The sequence below is a fragment of the Chaetodon trifascialis genome, chromosome 2 (genome assembly GCF_039877785.1).
Source record: "Chaetodon trifascialis isolate fChaTrf1 chromosome 2, fChaTrf1.hap1, whole genome shotgun sequence".
NCBI lineage: Eukaryota > Metazoa > Chordata > Actinopteri > Chaetodontiformes > Chaetodontidae > Chaetodon > Chaetodon trifascialis.
Genome location: NC_092057.1, coordinates 24,177,366 through 24,195,546, shown reverse-complemented (window position 1 = coordinate 24,195,546; position 18,181 = coordinate 24,177,366). Strand labels below are relative to the sequence as shown.

The 18,181-nt window shown below is 41.7% G+C and overlaps 1 protein-coding gene across 1 annotated transcript; it reads right to left on the bottom strand.

Annotated features, from left to right (window-relative positions):
- Positions 1-128: 128 nt before the first annotated feature.
- Positions 129-17,442, bottom strand: LOC139344293 (multidrug and toxin extrusion protein 1-like). Its single transcript, XM_070982344.1, has 16 exons — positions 17,199-17,442; positions 15,750-15,851; positions 15,592-15,660; positions 15,304-15,452; positions 13,057-13,099; positions 11,687-11,731; positions 11,495-11,592; positions 10,061-10,158; positions 9,695-9,876; positions 8,961-9,069; positions 8,616-8,691; positions 2,857-2,926; positions 2,625-2,757; positions 2,434-2,528; positions 2,288-2,351; positions 129-2,157 (listed from the first exon to the last, which is right to left on the bottom strand). Exons 1-16 carry the CDS (start codon positions 17,349-17,351, stop codon positions 1,910-1,912), a joined length of 1,734 nt encoding a protein of 577 aa, XP_070838445.1. The 5' UTR covers positions 17,352-17,442; the 3' UTR covers positions 129-1,909.
- Positions 17,443-18,181: the final 739 nt, after the last annotated feature.

Below are 18,181 nucleotides of genomic sequence, written 5' to 3'. Positions count from 1 at the left end.
ACATATAAATAGACTTTAGCCCTAGCATTAAATACCAATGGCATTTGTAAATATTAGATACATGACCAAGTTAAAAAAGAAAACTCATAGAGATGTTCACCACTTTAAATGTAAATGAAATGAAAAAATCCATAGACATCCAAAAATACTTAATTTAGAAAGACAACACAGGCACCAATCTGAATACATTTGCACAGTATTTCGACCACATGGAGACTGTTAGGTCACTTGCACAGGTCAAGGAGCATAATCCAACTGCCAGATTTTAAATTGCTTGAAAATTCTCATTATAATACATAACCTGTCTTGGGCCCTTCTTACATCACACCTCAGAATTAATGTCTCACATCTTGCTCATGTAGATTCATTTTCAACAGCTATGACAGACAGAAAAAGAATCACACTCGCACACTGGACTTGAGCCAAAGAAGAAATGCAAAGAAGCCATGGAAACAAACAACAACAGGTGAGTTAAGTGGCACAGAGGTCATCTCTACTTGTGTGAAAGTCTAAGCTGATCTCTGGGGGGAACTTTAGCTGACTTTACAGAACACCTTAAACTTGCTTATTAGGCTTAGTCAAGCCAGGCTTTACATAATAAGCCTGACATCTAAGCCTTATTCATGAAACAGATTTCTATCTAGCTCAAAATTTTTGGCAGAGAAGCTCAGAGCTGAAGGTGTCCCAGCTGAAATGCTTTGCTCATATTCACAGTTACATTTGCTGACACCTAATAGCTGCCCAGTAAAACCACAAATTACCTACTGCAGAATCTAATGATTACTAAAAAACAAAACAAAACAAAACAAAACAAAACAAAACAAAACAAAACAAAACATCTTTGTCATCATACATATACAGACATGATAATTCAAAGTGCTTTTCAATATACATCAATAATAAAACAAACAGCAGTAAAAATGTTGTTTACTTAAAAGCAACAGCAAACATGTTTATCACTTTATGGTGTCTCTGATATGTGCTGCCAGGTAAACGCAACTTGCCTATATTTAACCCTGAAGTCAATCCACTGACCAGAGGGCCTGAATCCACAACTGTGCCATGGTTTTCTGATACGCTTCATTTTCAGTGACAGAAAGTTAAGATGAGCACTGCCTTCAGGCATTCTTCTTTGAAACCAAAACCTATTATTTCAGCACAGGTAAGAACATTTTGGGTCATTGGAATAACTATGATAAAGAAAGTTGCTACTGTTTTCCTAAATTTGAGTCAAGTGGAACATGTACACACTGAATAAAAGTGGTCGAAGGACTGAACCCTGAGGAACTTCTCACATTTCAATCTGATTTGCAATGATTCATACTACAAGGTGAATCTCAATACTATACACTCACTCCACAACTAAAGAGTGAAAACATCTAAAAAATATGAATCCTAAAATGTAAACATCTTTGAATCCGAGCTGCATGAAATCTGATAAACTCCCTCAAGTGAGTTTACCAGACTTGAGGCTAGTGACCTGTATATGGTGAGTGTGACAATGTAGGAGTTCAGTGCAAAATCGATGGAGTTCTCTTTTAAAGCAGACTGATCTGAACTGAACTTAAAGCAAAATGAACAGATTGTACAATAAAACAGCACTTAGCAACAAACTCACAGGAACAACTGATACACTGTACTACATAAACTTATCAAGTTCTTAATGCTGACATGATGGCAAAACTATGACTGATGTAACTTACACATCCAGTATCCAGAGCAGCAGTGCACTCCATGCTGTATTGCTTGCATTTGATCCCTGGTTTTACTTGCTGAGAAAAATAAAGTATTTGATTCTCTTTGGCTCTTTGACTCATCACAAGACATACATAAGGCTGAGTGCCTGGAACACATGTATGAGCAGCCCTTTGACACTCAATGATTAAAAATAATTTTTGAGCTCGGTGAGTCATTTGAACATTTTAACCAGTAAGTTGTTGGTTACAATTCCAGCGATGAGGATGAAGATCATGATGAGCAATGACAGGCCACGCCATAAAACCAGCTGCTTTACTGACAGAACATCTCCCAATGTAGTGGCAGTGAGCAATAGTGCACTGTGGCCTGAATCATGCATCTCCAGGTCAGCGTCATCCTCCTCAGCACTGAGAGAGCTGTACAGAGCGGTAGTGACCTGGGCCTGGCACTGATTTGAGTCTAGAGATATGAGGCGGAGTTGGAGAAGGAATGTCTAATATTAACACAAAACTGTCACACAAGACTCAAAGCAGGGGTGTTTCATGTAATTACAGTGTGTGTAGAAAGTGAAGGCGGTGTCTGAACTCACCGGTGTGTTCCAACTCAACCATCTCTTTGTCTTCTGCCTTCTGGACCCCTGCTCTCACAAGAGCCTGATCAGGAACATTATGAACAGTGCTGAGAGTGTGTTTTAAATTCAGATACATCTTAATACAAAGCAGTGTCATTACCCACCTCTTCAGCAGTCTTTTTCCAATCAAGTTTGACCAGCACTGTGATAAAAACAATCACCTGCAGTAGCACACCGATGCTCAGTCCTGTCCATAGTCCTACACAGAGAGGGGAGAAGAGTTTAAGTGGCTTTTCTGAAGGTCAGTTGACAACTAGGATGCACAAGACGTGGTAATGCATGTTAGCAATTTTACCTACAATCCCAATGTGTGTGGCAAACATCAGGGACACACCAATGGGGAAGCCTACGAAGTAGAGCCCTACTAGATTACAGAGAGCACCAATCAGCTGTTTTCCTGCTCCTCTGAGAACTCCTGCAGCCACACCCTGGCAATATCCAACACACATTTGGTCAAATCCCATTTTATTCCAGTTTGTATAAAATGGACCATATGGCAGACAGGTATGAAGTTCATTGTTTCTCACCGCAGTAGCATCACCAATATGCATGAAACCGAATATGAGCATCACATCAGCCACTCTCTGAATAATGTCACTAAAAAAGATGCCAACAGGGATTCTAGTTAGATACAAAAATATACAGACAATTTTTTTTATTTTAGTGAGGGAACTGCTTATAAATTACTTCTTGCCAACTGATGAATATTATGGAGACACTAAGAAATTGCTTAAACTTAAACTGCACGTGAGTACGACATTGTCATTGTAGGAGATACTGTAGGTGTAGGTTGAGCTGTGGTGCACCTACGTAATGACGCTAGGTGATTGGATCACATGATGTTGGTGGCGGTAAAGATTTGTAATATCAGCTGTTCACGGTCTTAAGTGAGTTGGTACATAGGTTGGAGCTGAGAGTAAACACAGGCTTAAGTTGCTACAAATGAGTACAGGCTGAAAAGGAGTCGAGACTGTTCCAGCCGGCGAGGGGTAGAGTGGAGAGCAACGACAGTTAAGTTTGGTTCTGTTTTCTTTATATTTGCAAGGTTTGGGTAACGGACTATTGGACTTGACTACCAAGCTCCCCTGAAAGGGGTCCGCTATGGCTTCGGGAGGGAGTTGGGGGGGTGGGAGCCAACAAAGTACAAAGAAACGAGGCAGACAGAGAATGGGAGTGATAGCGAGCGGGCTCAGGAGATGAGGAAAATGACAAAGTTTAAAGAGGAGAGTGGGTTTAAGATTATTATCAAGTTTAAGGATAAGAGTGACAAGGCCTTAAACCTTCTCAGCCTGTCGGAGGAACTAAAAAAATAAAATGGGGAGTGTACTGAATGTGAAAAGGTTGTCGAATGGAAATATACTTGTGTTCTGTAAATATGAAGCCCTGCGATTGAGTGCCATGAAAGTTTGCCATCTGCTTAACAGGTAGAAACAACAGTGGGTGAGATGTGGCGGGCAGTGCACCATATGTCAGGAATTTTAAGGAAAAACAACATGCCAGTGTTAGAGGAAGAGGGCAAGGTTTGGACAAATGATTCAGAAAAAGCAAATTTGTGTTAAGCTAAATTTAAGTCTGTTCATAGTGGGGTTAACCTTGGTGAGGAAGGTGTAAGGAAAAGAAATGAGACACTTAGACGACACATGTACAAAATTGAGGTAAATGAAGATAACAGTGACAGTTACAATCTTTATTTTTCATTGGAAGAATTGCATAGAGCTATTAAAAAAGGGAGGAGAACAGCCCCTGGTAAGGATGGCATAAGTTATGAGATCCTTAAGAGAGCAAGTGTTAGTGGAAAAAACTATGTATGTGGTTTTTGGTAAAAAAAACAAAACAAAACTGAATCTCAGGGTTTATTTATGTATGGACAAGCTATTGAGAAGGTGAAAGAATTTCAATTTTGGGGTGTTTATTTTGATGAAAAGTTAACATTGAAAAAGCATATTGATAACATTGCGAATAAATGTGAGAAAGTGGTGAATGTAATGCGTTCTCTGTCGTGAAGCTCATGGGGTGCTGGCAGGGATACTCAGTTAATGATTTACAGGGCCATTATAAGGTCAAGACTAGACTATGGTTGTGTGTGCTTTGGAACAGCAGCAGAGTCAAATTTAAAACGGTTGGATGTAATTCAGGCAAAGGCACTCAGAATATATTGCGAGGCACTCCAAACAACACCAATCCCAGCTTTGCTTGTTGAAATGGGTGAAACACCTCTGGGAATTCGGCGGGCTAAACTGGCGATGCAGTATGTTGTTAAGCTGCAGGTGCATCAAGGAGAGCACCCAGCAAAATCTGTACTTGATGTTACCTGGGAGTGGGGGGTGGGGAAAAAGTCTAAAAAAAGTCTCATTTTTAATATGTGTAAACGAGTGGAGAAGCTGGAATTGGAAAAGGTAGGGGTGGCACCTCAAGTTCTCTGGCCAGCTGTACCCCCATGGCTCCTTCTGACACCAGAAATAGATTTTAGTATACCAGAAACCATAAAAATGCAGGGAAGTGCTGTAGGCTCAGATTTGGTAAGGGACAGACTTAAAAGCAACTGGGAGCATTATCTCCAGATTTATACAGACATTCGGATAAAACAAGAAAATCAGGTTTTGCCTTTTTCAAAAACTGTTAAGCTCAAGTGACTGTCTATACAACAGAGTTAACTGCCATAATATGGGCTTTACAGTGGGTGGAGGAGGTCAGGATGAGGAGGGCAGTCATATGCTCGAACTCAGCCTCAGTCCTAATGACTTTGAGGGATAACAATCTGGGGGCCAGACCAGACCTGGTGGTGGAGCTCCTCACTCTGTTGTACAGAATTGAGCAGGCCGGAGGCATGATAGGTTTTCTGTGGGTGCCTGCCCATGTTGGGGTGGAGGGTAATGAGATGGCAGATATGGCGGCTAAAAGGGCATTAAGGATGTGGAGTTGACTGTGGGCATCGGGTTATCCGAATGTCGCTCTATCATCAGGGATGACATAACAGCTCAGTGGCAGAAACAGTGGGAGAATGGGGAAAAAGGACGGCATTACTTTTCAATACAAAATACTGTAAAGACAGACCAGTGCTATCTGGGCCGTGACACACTGTGCTCATAATGAGAAATAGAAACCTCATAATGAGAAGATTTCATTTTTTAAAAGGAATGGCATCTGCTTTGGCTGTTTGTGCACTGGGTATGTCAGTAAAGAACGCCTATCATGTAAACTCTGTGGTTCCAGACACCCAAGCATTCTCCATATCCACCACAAGGAGAAGAACGAGTTCAAACCCAGCACTGAGGCAGATGGCAATCCTGTTACAGTCCAGTCCGGCCTTACTGGGGCCGGTGGACAAGATTGTAAACTCGCTATTGTACTGGTCAAAGTGAAATCAAAGAAGGGTCAGGGAACAGTGGAAACATATGCCTTCTTGGGTCAGGGGAGTTCAGCGTCCTTTTGTACTGTGGGTCTCATGGACAGACTGAATCTTGCTGGGAGAAAGACCAAGATTCTCCTGCGCACCATGGGACAGGAGAAAATGGTGGACAATTTCTTTGTGCCTGACCTGGAAGTAGCTGGATTGGTCAGTGATGTCTATTATGACATGCCTGATCTCTTCACTCAGCATAGAATGCCTCTCAACATGTGCCACATCCCAACACAGCAGGACCTGGAGGACTGGCCACACCTAAAGCATGTTCACCTGCCAAGATAGATGCACAAGTGGAACTTTTGTTTGGCATGAACATGCCCAGAGCCTTGGAACCGTTGGAAGTTATCCGGAGTGTGGATGAGGGACCCTTTGCTATTAAGACTGTCTTTGGTTGTACTGTGAATGTGCCACTTGACAGAGAATGCTGTAAAGGGCCAGGGTATCCGTCAACAGTCACTGCTAACAGAAAGAGAATTTCTGTTGTTATGCTTGATGAGCTCTGGAAACAGCAATTCAAGATGGACTTCCCTGAGAATTCCCACGATGAGCAGCCAGGGCTATCAAGAGAAGATTCCAAGTTCTTGGAGTTGGCTAGTGAGACTGTGTCCCTGAGTGATGGGCACTACAGCATTGCCTTGCCTTTGAAAGAGAGAGAAATAAGAATGCCCGACAACCGTGCAATTGCAGAACAACTTACTTTAAGCTTGAGGAGAAGGTTTGGCAGACACACAGACTTCCATAGAGATTACACTGCTTTTATGAACGATCTCATATCCAGAGGATATGCACAAAGAGTGCCAATCCCAGGTCTAGAACGTGACAATGGTAAGGTTTGGTATATCCCGCTCCATGGGGTTTACCATCCTACCAAGGGAATCATGCCTCTTCTTGGACCCACCTCAATAGGGTGATGGGCTGGATCCTGACATTCAAGACATTGCTCTTGCAACACAGAAAGAACAAGGCATCCGCTCCGTCTGCATCTGATGTCACTCAGTGTGAGGGAGCTCATCACAGTGTTGAGTCCTCCTGTGGGATTCTTTCAGCGGGAGAGATTAGAGATGCTGAAATGGAAATAATCAAGTGCTGTCAGAGAAAAGGGTATGCTGAGGAAATCGCTTGTCTCCAAAGGGGAGAGAGTGTGAGGCGAAGGAGCCACATATATAAGTAGAATCCTGTCCTAGTGGATGATGTGCTGCGAGTTGGTGGACGTCTCAGCAGGGCTGTTATGTCTGAAGAATCCAAGCACCCTGCCATAATTGTTAAAGACCTTCACATTTCTGAACTTGTGTTACAGCACATCCATAAAGAAGTGGGTCATGTTGGCCAGAACCACATTCTCTCAAGGCAAGGTTGTGGAAGATTGTGGCAAGGTGTGTGGTCTGCAGACGGCTTCATGGAGCTGTGGGTCAGCAGCAGATGGCTGACTTGCCCGAAAGCAGAGTGACCCCTGATAAACCTCCCTTTAGCTTCGTGGGAGTGGACTATTTTGGTCCATTTGAGGTTAAGCGTGGGAGAAGTCTTGTGAAGCGATATGGAGTCATTTTCACATTTCTGGTGATAAGAGCTGTACATATTGAAGTTGCCACATCCCTTGACACTGACTCTTTCATCAATGCTTTACGCCGTTTCATTGCGTGACGAGGCCAGGTTCAAGGTACAGGTACAATGGCACCAATTCAGAAGAAAATCACTGGTGCGTTATCTTTGAAGGGAGTTAGATGGATCTTCAACTGGATGGTAGGAGGGAGCATGGGAGCGGTTGAATCATTCCATCAGATTGTCCTTATAGTGGATGACTCTGCGCCTCATGGTTCTTGGATCATTGGCAGAGTCACAGCAGCTGTTCCTGACAGGAAAGGGCTTGTACGTCAGGCCTGGATTAAGACCCAACCAACCACGTATGCTGGCGTGTCACAAAGTTATGTCTTCTTCAGAAGGCTTCTGACCTTTGACAACCTCTTTGATCCAACTTGAACGTGATGTGTTTGATGTGATAGGACAACGTGACCAGACATGGGTCACAGACTGACTTGCTATCTAGGATAAGTGCTAGTAACCTCTGGCCTATGACTGACAATGTGACCAGATATGGGTCACAGACTGAGTCATCTAGGCTAAGTGCTAGTAACCTCTGGCCTATGAGTGACAATGGGGTGGGAGAAAAGAAAAGGAAAGAAGAGCAGTGAATTTTGATGGACCCTTTTTAAATAGTATTGTATATTGTCTTATTAATATGTCGTGTCGTGTGTTGCGTCTTCTGGATTATGGTGTTGAATATGGAATTATTACTATTGTGTGTCGTAAAAATTAGGGGCTGGAATGTAGGAGCTAGGCGTTGAACTGTGGTGCACCTATATAATGACGCTCAGTGATTGGGTCACGTGGTGTTGGTGGCGGTAAGGATTCGTAATATCAGCTTCACGGTCTTAGGTGAGTTGGTAGTGAGTGGGTGAGGGAGGAAAACCTACTTTTGCTGACCGCTTACGCCTTGTGCTTTGTGCTCTTGCTTTTGCCTTGCATTCGTGTTTGTCATACCCTTTTAATATTGTGATGATGCTTGTGGACCACCTGTTTTAACGTCTGAAACTTGAAGATGAATTTTTGATATGGAATAAAGAAACCCTTGCTTGAAACTTGGATCTGGCTACTCTTTGAACGAAGCGCGTCCGGCAATTTCCCCTATTCAGCTGCTCAGCGACCAGAGATTTAGTGAGACAGTCGTCACAATAGTCATCCACAATACAGATCTTGGTTTGACCAGCAGCGTTAAAGCATCAGCGTCAACAATAACAAACTCCAGTTGTTAAACATTACTGAGGCTCATTATACAATCACAGTTATCAAAGTGAAGGATATTGCGTCTAAGACTTTACTTACGGCTCTGAGGTAAACATGTATCCAATGACATTTCTGGCAATGATGAGACTGCCTCCAACAAAACACGCAACGATGACTGTGTTGGAGCAAAGAAACAAAAAACAACACTGATTGTTAATGAAGCTAAATAGTGAAAGATTTCTTAGAACATGCTGAATTTGCCAAGAGGGACAGTGAGCACAAGATGTGTTTATGTGACAGACTAATGTATCAAAGATACTCTCAGTACAATATAGTAGTTATTATATCACTACCACACCCACTTCCCAAGTGAAATGTTGTGTTGTCATTATTTGAATGACTTTCTGCAGTTCTAGTACATGTGCTGTATACATTGGCTCTTACATGCACAAACTATGGGGACTTTGCAAGACAGCTTGGCCTGCTCTGTGTTTCCTGCACCAAGAGCACTCCCAACCCGTACACTGGCAGCAGCAGAAAATCCGAGAGGGACCTATGGAGTAAAATCAATGAATGACACAGAGGATTTAGTGTATAAATACATATTTGAAAGAAATACCTTATAAAGGAATATTTGTTTTGTTGTTGAGAATTAGATGAGAGGAATGGCACCACTGTATGGAAATTAAAAGGCCAAACCCAAAGAGTAAAAACACTGTGGTTGTACAGGGGGGGTTATGTATAGGACTATTTCTTGGCTGGTTGCAGTGTATATTTGTTCTTTTCGTACAGACATGAGGGTGGTATTGATCTCCTAATCTCCTTTGGGAAGAGGAGGATGGGGCTCAGAAACACCTGCAAAAACACCTATACACAAATGTGCCATCTCTACAAAGTGCAATACAAGAACTGAAACCCTGTTCATCTTCTGTTCTGCCAAAACTGAAATTATTATTTACTCTAGTTCCTTTTTCTGTGCTGTAGCATTAAATTTAATATGTATATGGCATGAATATTTGCCTCTCACCTTTTCATGATTATTAAATTACTGCAAAGAAAACAGAATCAGATTTACTGATGTGTACAAACAGATAACAAAAGCTCCCTTTCCTAAATGATCATTTCATGGAAGTCATCACCAACACACTACGAGCACCTTTAAATACATGAGGAGTTACCATGTAAGCTATAATGCACAGCTGGTATGCTATGGACTGAGCTCCCAGCTCAACCTCACTTATCACACCGGCGAGGAAACCTCCGACTTCAAATATCCACCATGATAGACAAATCATGAGCATGCTGGGGAGGGCAAGTTTGATGAAGGGACCCCACTCCTGCAGACAGTCGAGTGACCAACCTGTGGGTCAAAGGTGTGTCATTATAGATTCTAAACATAAAAGATAATCAATTACTGTGCTTTAACAGACATGGATGACAGAACAGGATGAAAATATTGGACATAATAATTGTCCAGAGACTAGAATGATGACAATCGCAAACATTTTTCACATCAAACTCAACAAAAGTGAAATAGAACTGACCTCCCCATGTGGCTTTGTGCAGACCCCTCCAGCAGATGTAAAGGTACAGGAAGAAAGCCAGCAAATACTGTGAGATAGCATTGGCTGCAGCAGATCCACTTCAGTAACATCATGGAGAAGCAGCAGGTTTTAGAGAAGAGAGAGAGAGAGAGAAAAAAAAAGTAGAAATAACTTTCAATTTGTTGAGAAATATCCACATTTGGCTGACAGATGTTAGTATGCTGCTATTACAGTAAAATATACTTCATATATATTTTACATGGTTATTCAGATTGTTACCAAATAATATAATAATATGTAATATATTACAATAATTGATAAGAAAAATAGAAACCTGTTTACATTTTAATCCATTTCATCAACTCTGGAATAAAAAATACCTAAATGAAATAATAATAATAATAATACACACACACACACACACACACACACACATATATATATATATATAAACAATAATATAAGTAACAATAATAGTTAACAGAGTTTCACACAGGTGCTGATTCCTATAATCATTTTTGTTTGCACTGTTTCTCACTCCAATACAACACAACGATACAGGCCTCCCAATTCTACCACTGAAGCAATGCCATCATCAATGACAATTAAAGGTTACAGGCCTTGAAAACTCAAAGCTAAATTCTTCAGGGGCTTTAAAAGTCTATAGCAGCTCCTGTGACTTTGCTATTCTTATATCCTTACCACTCCAGGGGCAAGAACAGTGAAATTTTGCAAAGCACAGGTGTCCACCAAAATATTTTTTCCTGAGGCCAGCATATTTTTTTTGATTGTTTTCAATGGGAGCACAGCAAATGTACACTATTCTACAAATGCCAGCCACGAGACAAGGTAGTGAGTATCTACTCTGTGCTGACCACCGCAAGTTTGGTATTGTTCCTGGTTGCAGAGACAAATGTTCAACTTTCCCTGCAATCGGCTGGCGACCGGTTCAGGGCGTACCTCACCTCTCGCCCGTTGACAGCCGGAATAGGCTCCAGCCCCCCTGCAACCCCGAAAAGGGATAGTCGGGTATGGACAATGGATGGATGGATGGATGTTCAACTTTGAGTAAAATGCTGCACTCATCACTGCCACTTTTTACAAAGCCATCCAATGACAGTGGAGGAGGTGCAGGACAAATACCTCAAAGAGGTGGCTTTATGTATCTGTCCTGCAATAGGCTCATGCTAATTTAGCATGCTAATGTTTCAAATGTTAACATGTTCACAGTCAGAGCTGAGAGTCCAATTGCTGGACAGCTAGAACGAGGTAAATGTCTAAAATGATACCCTTTTCATATTTATTATAGCTGCTATTAGCAGAAATGAAAACACATTGATAACACTTGTGCCAGACACCTAAAGACTGACTTTTACTGATCAATAAATAATTCATCTCTAACACATGCTGAAATTATGATGATAAAAAACTCACGCGACCCCCAGGTCTAGACGATAAAGGAAGATGTAGTTGATGATTACATTGAAGACATTTCCAATCCCTCCAGTTATGACCTCTGGCCACATAATTCCCTGTCAACCAAAGCACAACTTAAGTTTGGTTTTAATGTTGATCTCTAGAACTGTGCATTAGTCATTGTTCAGTTTCACATGAGTAGTCTTGCACCTGATTTTGAAGATACTTCCCCTGCAGCTGGTACATAAAAGCTGCCTGCAGAAGACAGACACAGGTAAAATTTCAACAATGTTAATTTGACACAGCAAAGGAACAAATTTGTACTTGAGAGTTATGGTGAAGTAGAAATTGACAAAAACATGGTTGAAATATAAATCTGTTGATCATAGGGTTTGATTATAGTGTACTGGACAGACACTCTGCTGCACAAGGCAGCCTGTTGGGCTGCTCTCACTCGCCGTTTAGCTTTCTACTCTAGTTTACTTTCGATCTCTAACTTAGTGTAATCCTTTAGTACTTTAAACATGCATTTACTGTTTTAACTTCAGTGCATTTTGGACACAATTTACTGGCCTTCTGAAAAAAAAAAAAAAATTGAGAGACTTTAACTCATTGAAAACTCTGCAGCTCAGCTCTTAATCAGAACCAAGAGCAGAGAGCAAATGAGTCCAGTTTTAGCTGCTCTGCACTGGCTTCCTGTAACATTCAGAATTGATTTTAAGGTCCTCCTCTTTGGATACAAAGCCCTTAATGGACGAGGACCAGGCTACATTATTATATCAAGAACACTGCGATTATCTGCTGTTGGTCTGCTTGAGTTTTCCAGCAACGGTGAAAAGAAAATTGGGGATGCAGCCTTTGTCCATTACACCCCAAAGCTCTGGAACATACTACCTGCAGATATCAGGGAAGCAATTTGCTGAATATTATTATATTATTATTACTTTTTAACAGACTATATTAACTTCTCTGAGGAGAATACCAATTAGAATACCAATTAGAAACCCTGGATTACAAAATGTGCACAGGTAGTTGAGGAGGAGGATCAGGGAGGGAAAAAAACAACTACAGGAGGGAGATCGAGGAGCAGTTGGAGCAGAACAGTCTGGCGGGGCCTTAAAACCACCCCTGGCTACAGGGAACCCAACTCCCATCCTGCGGAGGACTGAAAGTGACTGAAAGATCTGAACTTCTTCAATAGATTTCATCAGTCATTTGCTCCTCCCCCAGTCCAGTCCTCCCTGCTGCAACCCCAATGTCTGCAGCCCCTGTGTTCTGGAGCATGTTCAACACATGTTCCAACAAGCCAGAAAACCATGATGGATGCCTTCAGGTTAACAAGGATCATGATCATGCAGTCTACCTGCCTGCTGCCAGCTTTTGCATGTTTTCCGCGGCAATTAACTCCCCAGCTGTTGCTGTTGTGTATTGACTGCATTTGAATCCTTACCCTGCTGCCTATGACTCTCCACCTTGACATACTGTATACACTGATGGTTTTCTAGATATCAAACCACCATTAGCTGAACAGATATCTTAGTACCTTGATACACATGAAGAACAAAGGGCACTGAACTCACTGGCAAAGCAGGCATGAAGATCTTCACATACAGTTGGGAGAGGCTTCAGACAGAAAGAAAGACAAACAATGTGAATGTGAAAAACATGTAGAATTTCACCATAAGACTATATGTTTTGGATATGTAACATATGAAGCTATTGGTAAACAGTATAGGAATCAACATAAGCCCTGAGGGGTGTACTGGAGTGGGACTAATGGGTTAGTGACATAGGTTGAGTCTGAAGCCAGAGTCTTCAGTGTCACAAAGGTGACTCTTTTATCCTGGCTTGATCACCATGGTAACTTATGCTGTACAGCTAACCTGTGCCACCCTTTCACCAATTCTTTTCCTGAAGATCTATGAGAGATCTAGATTCTCAGCTGAGGGAATATGTTAAACCTGTTGAGCCATACGTTAGTGACATCACTGGAAGAAGGTGTGTAATTACAGCGGTGCAAACTGCATCATGTCCTAGTTGGTGATGCAATAAATCATTTTTGTTCCATTTGCTTCAGGTAATATTTACACTTTTACAATTTTACAGAGCATATCATACGTACACTAAAACAATAATGCAGGCACAGAAACTGCCCACCACTTTGGACTGAAGCTGCGACAATTTTTTGATTAATTGTCAACATTTAAATAAATCTGCAACTATTTTGATTGTGAGGGAATTTTTTAACATAATATTTAGAGACCATTCTAGCAGACAGCAGATAGGAAGTCTCTCCCCCGTTCTTACTACGGAGGTAGCCAAGGTCTTATAGATACACTGTAGAGACATAGACCAGTCCAATTCTAGGAGGATTGCTCGAGTTAACATTTTAATAAGGGATTAGGTCAAAGTGTCCTCAGTTAGAGGGCTGGAGGTCAGGGCATACGTAAGTACGGTAGGGGCTATTTAGTTTTGACTATCCAGTAGAGTACCACATATGTAGAAGGTAAGAAGAGAATATCTGTAATAGGGAATAGTTCAAGGAGTAGAATGGAAAACATGCAACATTGAGGGTATTAATACACCTCACTAGAAAGGACATGTTCAGAATTTGGTGTGGCACTACCTTGGTTCACTTGTGGACATTGTGTTGCTCATCAGTTTCTCCTTGATACATCAAGCCTAAAATAAATACTTCTGCATAAGACATCTGAAGTCTCCTGGTGAACTCCTTCCATTAGCTCACAAGAATTTGCACCAAATTGATAATCAATTGGTTTGAGTAATTTTGGAAGAAAAAAAAAAAGATCAAAATTTTCTGATTCCAGCTTCTTGAATGTGGACATTTTCTAGTTTCTTTACTCCTCACTGACAGTAAATGTCTTGTTTTGTGTGACAAAACAAGACATTTGAGCATGTCCCTCTGGGGTCTGGGAAATACCGATCGAAATGTCCTTGCATGCAGGGCCACATGCAAGGACAAACAACCATTCACACTCACACCTACGGACAATTTAGAGTCATCAATTAACCTAATGAGCATGTTTTTGGTCTGTGGGAGGAAGCCGGAGTACCCGGAGAGAACCCACGCATGCACGGGAGGAACATGCAAACTTCACACAGAGAGGCCCCGTCTGACCCGGGGATCGAACCGGCAACCTTCGTGCTGTGAGGCACGCGCACTACCTGCTGCGCCACCGTGCAGCCCTTTTATGAACCAAACAAGTAATAAACAAATGGAGAAAATGATCAACAGATTAATCAACAGTTGTAGCCCTCATTTGGATTATGTATTTTTGCTTCGTCCTGCTTTGCTGCAAAGTCTGTTTTATACTGATGGGATTGCAGCTAAAAGAACACATTAGAAAACTGCACAAATGCTACTTTAGTCTATTGGTACTTACCACAGATAATATTCAATCAATAAAATGAATTGCATTTTGATTTGGCCAGCATCTTAAGTGACTGCTATGTATCATTCATTGGGGGACAGCGTCAGACCTAAATGCAACTATTGAGTATAATGTCTAAATATGCTGTTTCAAGTTTAATTCATTTAATCAATAATGTGCAATTGTCATGTTGGAAATAAATGGGAGGCATTGAGAGTGCAAATGTCGAACTTGCTTTGTAGTATAACCCTCAAGTTCCTATATATGCAGTAAGCTAGCATCACCACAAGCGATGAAAACAAGCCAATAACGGCATAATATTGTTTCTGATCTAGCTGTTAACAATGCAGTCACAGACTCCATCCTCCTCCACCCTCTGCTCTCTTCCTATGGAGACTTCACCTCTAAGCAAAACTACTTCTCATTGGGACTGACCTGGCGACCTCTGGGCTCTGTTTGACAGCGAGTAGAAGGGGTTCAGTGTTGATGAGGACGGCCCAGCAGGGGAAACAGGCCAGCAGCAGAATCAGAATCCCCCTCTGGAGAATCACTCCCACACGCTTCAAGTTACCGCTCCCATACGTCTGCATGAAACAGGTAGAGTTAAACAACACTGATCACACTACTAAGCAAAGGTGTGAAAAGGCCAAGAAAACAAACTTGATACAAAAGCTCATTGTTGAGCTGCTTCTAAGGCGTAAGAACCTCTAGTGAGGATACTACCTGAGATATGAGGGTATCACAAACTGCTGACAAACCAGTGCCAATGGAAATACCAGTGACATTAACCACCTGCAATTGACAAAAACACGAGCAATTAACAAGAATGCTTACAGAAAGCAAACGGGCTGGGATAAACAAAGAAATGCAGGTCTCCTCACCGCAGCTGCTAAAGATACCCCTGCTAGTTCTGTTTTCCCCAAGTGACCACAGAACATCATGCTGACAATACTGATCATGAAGGCCATCAACTGGGAAATGACCTGGAAATAATATTCACAAAACAAACAAACAAACAAACAAACAAACAAACAAAACATAACTTGTTTGTATTGAAAAAGTAGTTGAAACACAAGAAACTTCAAACCAAACTGTGTAAAAGCCTAGAGCCTGGAGCAGGCCTGAAGCGGATCGCATTTAATGGACAGTCAGCATTCAGAAGTCTTCCCTTCGGTCACATGTTAGTTTGCCTGTGGTAAAGCTGCACTGGTGTATTTGTGCTTCAGGTTAAAGTCCATCTGACTGAAATGTTCACTTTAGGCTTAAATAATTACTTTGCTACCTTCACTGCTCTGCAGGTCATACGGGTTTGTTATTGTGTGATGCAATGAGGCCTTCTTGGATTCATTTGCATACATGTATGTAATAAACTCCAATACTATCCTACATCTGGACCTCTGAAAAGTCAGAATAGGCAGCTGGTCGATGTGCTCAGGTGCTGTGCACTGTATTTTACATGCATACACATGTCTATTAGGGGAAAAAAAACCTCCTGTCTAGATCAAGTTTCCTAAAGCTCTGAGGGATCCCCAGAGGTCAAAGACATTAGTTCATCACTTTCAACAGCCTGTCTGACACAGCTATCCTTGCACACTGGGGGAGTTCTGGTTTAAGATATGTTGACAAGGTCAGCTCCAATTTTCAGCTACTTTCATTGTGTTTACTTGAATGAATCTATAGAATCCTCTTTTTCTGTGATGTTGAGAATAGTGTCTTGTCCTCACTGGTGTGTGTGTGTGTGTGTGTGTGTGTGTGTGTGTGTGTGTGTGTGTGTGTGTGTGTGTGTGTGTGTGTGTGTGTGTGTGTATAACATCTGAATGGATGATGACAGGAACAGGCCACATCAAACAGGAACAAACTACCAACCTTTGTCTTAAGAGTTTGGAACACTGCAACAGTAACATTTTCATGAGGCATTCAACTGGTTAAAGACTGGCAGCCACTTCTATTATTCAACAAGGTGACAAACTAGCTTTAGGATTTCTAACTAAGTTAAAATTGTGCGCAGTGCATGCATAAGAGGCCAGAGAGGAGCTACATGTTGTTGTTTCAGCATCCAGGCAGAGCCTACACGTTACCTGCTGTTTAACACGTGTTTCATGTCATAAGTCACATTCTGACATTCTGAGCCACTTAACTACACAACTCAAAGCATTACTAGTGCGGAATGATGCACAGCTACCAGCTTTTTTTTTTTTTTTACAACTTTGGAGTCAAGTACAACTGAATTAAAGACTACTTATGTAGAATCACTGGTATTAAAGAAATCCATACTATCCTCTGCAAAACTTAGTTCCCAGCCCCGTCACTTCCATCAAGATCAGTCTTACCACTGGACCCGCTAATTTAACAAGTTGTACGATCTCATCCCGGTAGTCTTGAGGGAAGCAGCCACGGTTGCTCTTCATGCAGCCGGAGCCCAGAGCACAGGGAGCCGCCCCAGCTGCTGTCAGGACCCCGGTCAGTCCTTTCAGACCGTCCATACCCGAAAAGACGCGCTTTAAGAAGACAGCCTGGACTGATTTCTACATCTGCAGTTATAGAAAGTGTCAAACAAAACTGGTCAATGTTTGTATCAGAAGGGGGTCACGCTTTTTATGACGAAACGGATGTGATGTGACGTGACGGATCTGACGTATGTTATCAGGACAATTTGACAAAAGAAACGTGATGAACGCTTTAATCACAGTGTCTCACGGGGATGGGACAGTCTGTGGACATGTGCGGGTGGGGTAAATGATGGGCACTTGCTTCTCCTCCTGTTTATTAGGGCGTGACGTCACCTCATTGGATAGCAACGATAACATCGCGAGATCTACGTTTTGTCCTGTCGGCAAAAAAAAAAAAAAAAAGGTCTGGAAAAATGGAAGATTACTGTCAATATCAAAATTACTGTGTTCCTTTGTGTGTTTTTCTACAGTCCTTTATGCAGTGTGAAACAGAATCAGATCAAAATGAAAAAAACAAAAGAATCAACTTAACACTATAGTTTATATCCTCTTTGTTTTATAGTCACTTGACACCACAAAGTACAGAATCCAAAGAATTTAAACATCATAAAATTCACTTTATAACCCCTTTTTTACTTGTACAATGCCTGTACATGATGAACTCTTATGTACAACATCAGTGCTCACTGTGGTGCTTCAAACTGCAAAGATGGCAGGGCATGTCTGAATAGCCTGAGCCATTCCAGCAGTCACACGGCAAGATAAAACAGCTGAGAACAGCAGTGTGAGGCCATGCAGTAAAACCAGAAACTGTACTGGCTCTGGTTGCTTGGTTGCTCCAGCTATGATTGCAATTAAGAATA

What these genes read in the sequence shown, in the direction of transcription:
- LOC139344293 (XM_070982344.1), bottom strand. Translation starts at nt 17,351, where the DNA reads ATGGACGGTCTGAAAGGACTGACCGGGGTCCTGACAGCAGCTGGGGCG. An exon ending in GGGTATCTTTAGCAGCTGCG is followed by an intron (nt 15,661 to 15,749) that starts GTGAGGAGACCT and finishes TGTCAATTGCAG; the next exon opens with GTGGTTAATGTCACTGGTAT. An exon ending in GCACAAAGCCACATGGGGAG is followed by an intron (nt 9,877 to 10,060) that starts GTCAGTTCTATT and finishes TTTGACCCACAG; the next exon opens with GTTGGTCACTCGACTGTCTG.